Here is a 7603-nt window from a genome sequence, read left to right on the forward strand (position 1 = left end):
CATCCCCCCCCCCCCCTGCTGCCCAGAGCTTCCTGTAGCTGCCAAGGGCTCAGGGTCCCAGGCAGGCCAACTAGTGAGCCAGGTATTAATATCAGGGTGCCAGCGCTGCTCCCAGCACCACGTGAACTGCTGCGTAGGTTGACCACTTCCCCCTCTCCCCTGGTCATGAAGTTCCCTGGCCAGACCCGAGCGCAGGGCTCAGAGTGAACCTTCTGAGCACGCCCTCCAGGTGCAGAGCCTTGGCTTCGCCAGCCCACGGTCACCCAGAGCAACAGGAGACACGAGGAAGCACGTGGGTGTAGGACCCTCCTCTTGCAGCCTCTGACGGGCCCCCAAATGCCCGCCATGCTTCATTCTCGGCCATGGAGAGGGGCTGGGGCCCCTAGGGCCTGGCAAAGCCGGGGTCACGGTCCAGGTTGGTGCCTAGGAGAGCTGGATCTCAGGGTGCTGGCTCGAGGATTTCCACTGATCACGGGGGCTCCGGGCCGCCTGGGTCAGCCTCCTGCACTGTTCGAAGAATGTTACCAGGCCCTCTGGGTGCTCCGAGGACCCTGGCGACCCCTCCTCTACGCCTGCACCCAGGATCTGGAGTCGCAGCTGAAGCCGTTGCAAATGGCGAGCGGACACCTCGATGGCCCTGGGGCTTCCCGGGCAGCTGTGGGGAGAGAAGAGAGAGGCAGACGGTCAGGGCTGCTAAAGAGCCTCTCTTCGTCTGTAGGCAGGGAGGCTGAGGCTCACGGAGAACTCGAGTGGGGCTGGGGCCATGAACAAAGAGGGCAGGGGGTGCGGGGAGCTGCACCTGGGAGGGGCCAGAATAAACCCTCGTCCTGGGCTCTGCACTCCCACTCTGACCCAGCTGGGGCCTCAGTTTCCTCCGCTGTGAAATGGGGAAGGGGCTGGCTTTGAGCCGCAGAGTGAAATGGGATTTGGAGAGACCCAGGCTAAGTGCCTCCCAAGCACCATCTCCGAGACGCCTACAGCCATCTCTCCGGTAAGGAAAAGGAGGCTCAGTAAGGTCAGCGGACTTGGCAGGTCCACTCCGGAGGTCCATGACAGAGCTGAGAGGCTGCCTGTGTGGGCCAACTGGGCTCCAGCTGGACCTGGGTGGCCACAAGGGGTGAGGGCAATGAGCTCAGAGACCCCCTAGCCCCCTCCTTTGCTTCTTCAGCCAGGCACACAAAAGGAGGTGCAGGCCTCCACGCTCCCCGACCCCTTGCTGTCACTTACGCTCTGCGTTCAGCACAGTCCAGCACAGGAGCCAACCTGAAGCAGGTCTGGCTCAGCAGTCCCAAAAGCCTGCTGGTGACCGGAGGTGAGTTGTGACGTCTCAGGAAACGCGCGAGGCTGAGGGACAAAGGCAGGTCAGGCCAGGCAGGGGGCCTCGCTGGCCAGGGGCCCCTTCCATGTGCCTGGTGGGAAAGGGGCCCCACCCTACGGTCCCAGCAGGCCTCACCGACGGGTGCAGTTGCAGTGGAAAAGCGGCTGGTGGGCACGGTTGAGCAGTTGGAACTTGGTCTCCTGGGGCCCAATCTGGTACGAACACCGGTCCAGGCGGCGGAAGCTGCGGCAGGCCCAGTGAGCGCCTAGAGGTGGGCACAGTGATGAGGGGATCCCAGGACCTTGGGGCACGCCTGGCAGAGCCAAGGGGCGCCTGTGCTGCCTCTGGCTCAGCCCTGGAGGGCTGCACACATGGCTATGAGAGGTGGGGGAGGTCAGGGGAGGCTTCCTGGAGATGAGCACGTGCCAGGCAGAACAGAACAGCAAGGGGCAGAGGTGAGTGAGGGCACGTGACTTTTGAACAGCAAAGAGAAGTTGGTGGGCCTGGAGTGCCTGTTCTGGAGTCGGATCTGCAGAACCAGGACCTGGGGGTGTTGGGAGATGACTGGCTGAAGGAAAGGGGAGGCATGGCATGGCAGGGGCTCATCTTGACCTCCCCATCTCGGTTTGATGTGATGGAGGAAGTGGGGAGACCCCAGGAAGGGGGGGTGGCACAGGAAAGGAGTCGAATCCCAGATTCTCACACACAGAGCCAGGGACCCGGGAGACAGGAGCCCCGGGAGACAGGAGCCCCAGGAGACAGGAGTCCTTCTCGCAGGGAGGGGCTGCACTAGCACTTGGGCCCGTGTCCCCAAGCCACCATCCTGCCCAACTGCCTCACCCGTGAGCAGCCTGGGAGGTGAGACCCTCAGTGCAGGAAGAAGTTCAGCTTGGCTCCGCAGGGGGGTGAGGAAGCTGCAGCCCACGGGCCCAGCTGGGTTAGGTTCTGAGCTTACTTTTAGGAAACGTGTCATTCCATGGCCCCTGCCGGCCTGCATGGAGCACCCTGAGGGCTGTGACGTTGACTCTGCTGGGGTCCTTGGGCCCTTCCAGCTGTAGTGGCCACTTCTGAGGGTGTTCGTCCCATTGTGGAGTGGTGGGGGGTGGGCTGGGGCTGGTTCTCAGAGTGGGGCTCCGGGAGATATTGTAGAGAGTTCTGGGCTGGAGGCGGGCAAGGCTCGCTGAACCATATGTCTTACACCTGGGAGATGGCCGTTGGGAGCCGTTAAAACAAACCAACAAAAAACCCAAAGCAAAACCCCATTGAATTCCAGCTGACAGTGACTCTAGATAGGGTTTCTACGGCTGTCAATCTTTATAGGAGCAGACAGCTTCATCTTTCCCACTAGTGGTCAGCAGTCCAAAGCCTCGTCCAGAGCAGGGTGGTAGCTGATGGTAGTCGTTAGTAAGTAACCTGGAATCGCCCTTCCCAGAAGCCTCTGTGGCCATCTCCAGGGAGTCAGGGCTCTGCTAATCCCACCCTACCCCTCATCCCACTGGGCTGTGGCAGACACCGGGGAGGTTTCTCTGCCCTGAGTAGGCAGAATGAGGAGCATTTCCTGAAGGACAGACAGACAAATGGTGTCTTCTCCCCGGAACTTGGGATTTGGGCAGAGGGTCCAAGGAGCAGTCACGTACCCGCCCCACCAGTACCACGCCACACACGCCTCTTGCTGTTCCAACAGGAAGCAAGGAATGTCCAGCACATTGAAGAAGGTCACACCCACAAGGTCCGAAATGGAGTCATGCTGATTCTGCAGGCATCCACGGAATCTGCCGAAGGGAAGGCGGGACTCAGAGGGCTACCTGGCTTCTCCCCCAGCCCAGCCTGAGGCCACCAGCCAGGAGCTTTGGCCCTCGGCTTTCCCCACTGTTCAGGGGTCTCTGGGGTTCCCTCTGTACCCAGGAGCTGGACCTGAACCTGAGCCCCCCCGCCCGCCTTGCCGGCCACTCACTTGGCGTCACAGTCACAGTGGGAGATGGTGTGGAAGCGGTAGTTTCGGATGCCATAGGCGTACTGGAGGGGGGTGATGGTCTGTGGGCAGTGGTCATGTTCCTTGCAACAGAGGTCAGGGCCCTGGAAGAGTCCTGCAGTGGGGGAGGAGGGCATGCTAGCTCAGCAGAGTTCTGGGCCCATCTGGTACCAAGAAGGCAGGACTGGTCCTTGCCTCAGCTTTGGCACCTATGGCCTGGTGGCCTCTGGCCTGTCACTGTCCCTCTGCAGATGCCGGGAGGTCACCCAGGAGCTCTAGGAAAGTCTTCCAGTCGGGAAACGGAGCCTGCTTCCAGAGTCCCCAGCTCACTCCCCAGAAAACGCCCAAGTTATAAACCTGAGTGTCACAGAATGGCTGGCAGGCAGGGTGCAGCCTTTCCTGCTGGCTCGTCAAGGCATTGCCAGGATGCCAAACTGCTCCAACTCAGGTGCCAAACGCTCTGCCCGCAGCAGCCCTCTGCGCATCCGCACAGGCAGCTGCGCTGAGAGTGGGTGGACGAGAGCATGCCCATGCCCACGCCCGCGCCCACGCCGGAGTGAGACAAGGCTGTTCCCAAGAGGATTTAGAACCTCAGAAAGACCCGGGAGCAACCCTGCTCTGTCCTAGAGGACAGTGGCTGTGAGTCAGACTCCACCGGACCACAGTGACTCTACGGGACGTCCCCCAAGTGCACAGCAAGCGGCATTCCGGGAGGCGTCGGCTCCGTTCTTCAGGTGAGAAAACTGAGGTTCAGAGAGAAGTGACTTGCCTACTTTGCAGGTGCTGAGCTGGGATTTCAACCCAGGCCTTCAGCTCCCTGCAGGGCATAGGATCGAGGCCCACGAAGCCTGCTCTTCAGGGGTGGCTTTCTGGTTCAGCAGACCCTGAGCTCACCTGCACGGGTCTCCTCCACCAGGGTGGTGATTAATGAGGACAAGGGGGAGCAAGACCTTATACACCCATGATTTTGTTTATTTATACATCCATGCCGGGATTCACCGTGACACCGCCCCCCCCCCCAACTTTAAACCCAAGCCAAACCAAACCCCACTGCCATCCAGCCTAGCATGATACTACCAGACAGCGTAGAACTGCCTTTTAGGATTTCTGAGACTCCAACTCTTTACAGGAGCAGACAGCTTCATCTTTCCCTGGAGACGTGGCTGGGTCTGAACTGGTGCCCTTGCAGTTAGCAGTCCAATCCTTAGCCCACAGCATCACGGGGACTCCTACCCCCATTTTACCAAAACAAACAAACAAACAAACTCACTCCATGGAGTCAGTGCCAACTCATAGCAACCCTACAGGATAGGGTAGCACTGCCCCGGTGGGCTTCTAAGGCTGTAACTATTTACAGGAATAGAAAGCCCTATCTTCTTCCCGCAGAGTTGCTGGTGGTTTTGAACTGCTGACCTTGCAGTTGAGCAGCCCAAAGCATAACCACTCTACCACCAGGGCTTCCCTACACCACCACCCCCACTTTACAGATAAGGAAATTGAGGCTCCGAGCAGTTAAGTACTTCCTCCCACGGACACACAGCTTGGGAGAATTCGGACCCACAAAAAACCTGCACATCCTCCCCTCACTCAGGACCCGGCAGCTCACCTAGCTCCGACGAGTTACTGGCAGAGTCCCCAATGCCACACCACAGCGTGCCAGGCATGGTCCAGCCTCTCTTGGCCCGGTGGTGCCCCCTGCCAGATGCTTCACTCTGCCGAGTCACTTGCTTCTTCCCGGCACCTGCTGGCAGCTCCTCCGACAGTTGGCAGGCCTCCCACTGACTCTGAAGGGTGTTGAGGGCTGTCTGCAGCTCAGGCCTAGGGGTGGCAGTGAAGGTGGCTCGGGTGGTCTCCTGAGCACAGAGGGTGCGGAAGGCTGCGATGAGCTTGGGTGAGTCCTGCCGGCTACATGCCTGCAGCCTCCCATGGCCGTCCCAGCGGGTGTGGAACAAGGCCAGTCCCCCAGCATCCTTGGCCAAGAAGCTCAGGAAGGCCAGAGGACCACCCAAGGGCCCAGCCAAGTGGCAGAAAGTGCTGTCCCAGTGGGGAACAGGAGCGTTCCCCAGAGCCACCCCTAGAAAGCCCAGAACTCCCAGAAGGACCCCCAGAACCCGCATCTCGCCCTGGCCCAGGTCCTGACAGGCAGACAAAGCCTCCGGATGCCTGCCCTGGCGGCCAGCCTGCCCGTGGAAGCGGTGCAGCAGGCCCTAGTGAATGGAGTTGGAGGAGGGTGTAGAGGGCTGGAATATGAGGTGATCTCAGCCTTGTAACTGAATCCACCGGCTGGGCAGGCTGCTGATTGGCCAAGAAGCGCACTTGTCTGGGCCTACGCCCCCACTCACCCCGCCCTTCTCGGCACCTTCCAGTCACCTGTTACTGGCCCCCACCCAGATGGGAACTATGGGCAGCAATGCCCAGGACCTGGGATGGAGGGGGGGCGGAGAGGGGGGGGCGTGTCAGAGGTTTCTTTATGTCCCTGGGCAGGGAGAGAGTTCAAGGGTCTAGGAGACCCACAAAGCCCCTTCGTGTCCCCTAACCCAGTGGTATCTGCCACAGCCACCTCCATCAAGCAGGCAGAGGGCCGGGCTGGCTGCCAGGACTGGATGAAAGAGGTGAGGGCAGGGCTCAGGGGATTCTGGGAAAGAGAGCGCCCATCCCCTGCCTACATAGAGTGCATCTTCCACTTCTGGTTCTTAGAAGGGCTCTTACTACATCCAGGAACAGCATCTCAGGGCTCTCCACTTCCTGGGACTCTGTGAGAACCCGGTCTGGCCCCAGAGCTGTGCTCCTGCTCTAACGGTGGAGACAGTGGGAACAGGGCTGGCAGGCAACGTGGGCTGGCATTTTGCCCTTGACAGGATTGTGGCCCAAAGGGAGCAGAGGGTGATCAGAGGCTGGGGCTGCAGCACCTTCATCTGTGGATTGTAACCCCGGGGGATATGCAGCCATCATAACTTTAGCAGTGTGGGATTCTTCCATCAAAGGAGGGCTGAGCTGAGCCTGGTCCCCAAACCGAAGTATCATTCAACCACCAACCCCCAGGGGAAGCTCAGTGCGGGGGAGAAGACTGCAGATCACAGGCCCAGCTGGCGAGAGGCTAGAGCCTGGGTGTGGCGCTCTTGGGGGACCTTACTGGGAGGTGGGTGGGTGCAGGCTGGCCTGGAAAGGCATTTTTCTGCCCCTCTGCCTTTCAGCTTCCTGCTCCTGGTGGCCCCTAACCTTTACTGAGTTCCCGAGGTTACCGCTCAGTGTGGGGAAGTGGGCAGAGCTGGGGCTGTGTAGTGCAAGCAGGACTATAGGGGGACAGGCTTATCTTATGGCCTCAGGGCCAGCAGTGACAGAGGTGGTAGGAAATCCAGACTTCCCCCTGCCCCCCAAAAGACAAGGGGAGGACTGAACAAGGGTGCTTCCTCGGGGAAAGATTCTAACCTTTGAAAACCACATCTGGGAGCTTTCCCCAGCCATAGGGAGGGCAGCCCAACTCTTGTCCCCATTTCCCCAAATCCAGCCCATCCCTGCCTGACAGCAGGGGAGGCTGGGAGTGTCCCAGGGCAGAAACAGCCTTCTGAGTCAGATAGGGCAGTTTCAGATCCGAGGCGGTAAGCACACCTTTACTTCTCTGAGCCTCGGTTTTCTCATCCCTCCAATGGGCACAGTGACCATAGTCTCTTCCAGGAGGGTTGGGGGAGACTGGACAAGGAGCCTGACAACCACAGCCCTGTCCCTGAAGAACTGGAACACCCACGGGTGGAAGGCGATTGCCCAGGGCAGAGTAAATCCCAAGGGTTCCCACCTCAGCATGCACACCCAGCCCTGGCCGGGACACTGCCTGGCTATGTCATTTGGGGCTGAACCCTGACTCTTTCTTGGCTAGGGTTTCCTCCACTGTGCCGCAAGGAACTTGGAGTTGACCTTTGAGGTCTTTTCGAAGAGGTCTGGGCCCAGAGGGAGACAGGCCAGGGCCTGCCCAGGAGGGTGTCACTGGGCTTTTCCCTCAGACCCCACCCAGGTGGCCACGTCACTCAGCCTTGGGGACAGGCTCAGGTGCCTTGCCTCCCACTGGGGTGCCCCTCAGAGGCCTTGGAGCAGGGATGGGAGAGGGCAAACCAGCAGGGCAGGTTCAGGCTGGATCCTGCAGATGCAAGGTCTTTCCTCTGGGCCGCCACCTGTCCATGGCGGGGGCCAGTGGGGAGCGAGAGCGGGTGTCTTGGGAGAAGGTGTCCTTGCCATCCACGCTGTCTGTTTCTTGCCTGTCTCTCTCCATCTCTTGATCTTCTCTCTCATCATGCGTGCTCTCTCTCTCTCTCTCTCTC

At 60.0% G+C, this 7603-nt stretch overlaps 1 protein-coding gene across 1 annotated transcript; it reads right to left on the reverse strand.

The window, feature by feature from the left end:
• Positions 1-41: 41 nt before the first annotated feature.
• PLA2G3 (phospholipase A2 group III) lies at positions 42-5407 on the reverse strand. Its single transcript, XM_045289558.1, has 8 exons — positions 4897-5407; positions 3273-3405; positions 2956-3090; positions 2323-2518; positions 1831-1886; positions 1454-1726; positions 1228-1344; positions 42-655 (listed from the first exon to the last, which is right to left on the reverse strand). The coding sequence occupies exons 1-8, from the start codon at positions 5405-5407 to the stop codon at positions 424-426; spliced, it is 1653 nt and encodes a 550-aa protein (XP_045145493.1). The 3' UTR covers positions 42-423.
• Between the last annotated feature and the right edge of the window lie 2196 nt (positions 5408-7603).

Source organism: Echinops telfairi, unplaced genomic scaffold (genome assembly GCF_000313985.2).
Source record: "Echinops telfairi isolate 266 unplaced genomic scaffold, ASM31398v2 ScPeMD7_29;HRSCAF=101, whole genome shotgun sequence".
Taxonomy (NCBI): Eukaryota; Metazoa; Chordata; class Mammalia; order Afrosoricida; family Tenrecidae; genus Echinops; species Echinops telfairi.

Excerpts from the sequence above, each read along its gene's own strand:
- PLA2G3 (XM_045289558.1), bottom strand. The coding sequence starts at position 5,407 with ATGCGGGTTCTGGGGGTCCTTCTGGGAGTTCTGGGCTTTCTAGGGGTG. Across the intron at positions 1,887-2,322 it reads TCAACGTCACAGCCCTCAGG|CCAGTCATCTCCCAACACCC; the intron begins GTGCTCCATGCA and ends CCTTTCCTTCAG. Across the intron at positions 1,727-1,830 it reads CAGATCCGACTCCAGAACAG|GAAGCCTCCCCTGACCTCCC; the intron begins GCACTCCAGGCC and ends GCTCATCTCCAG.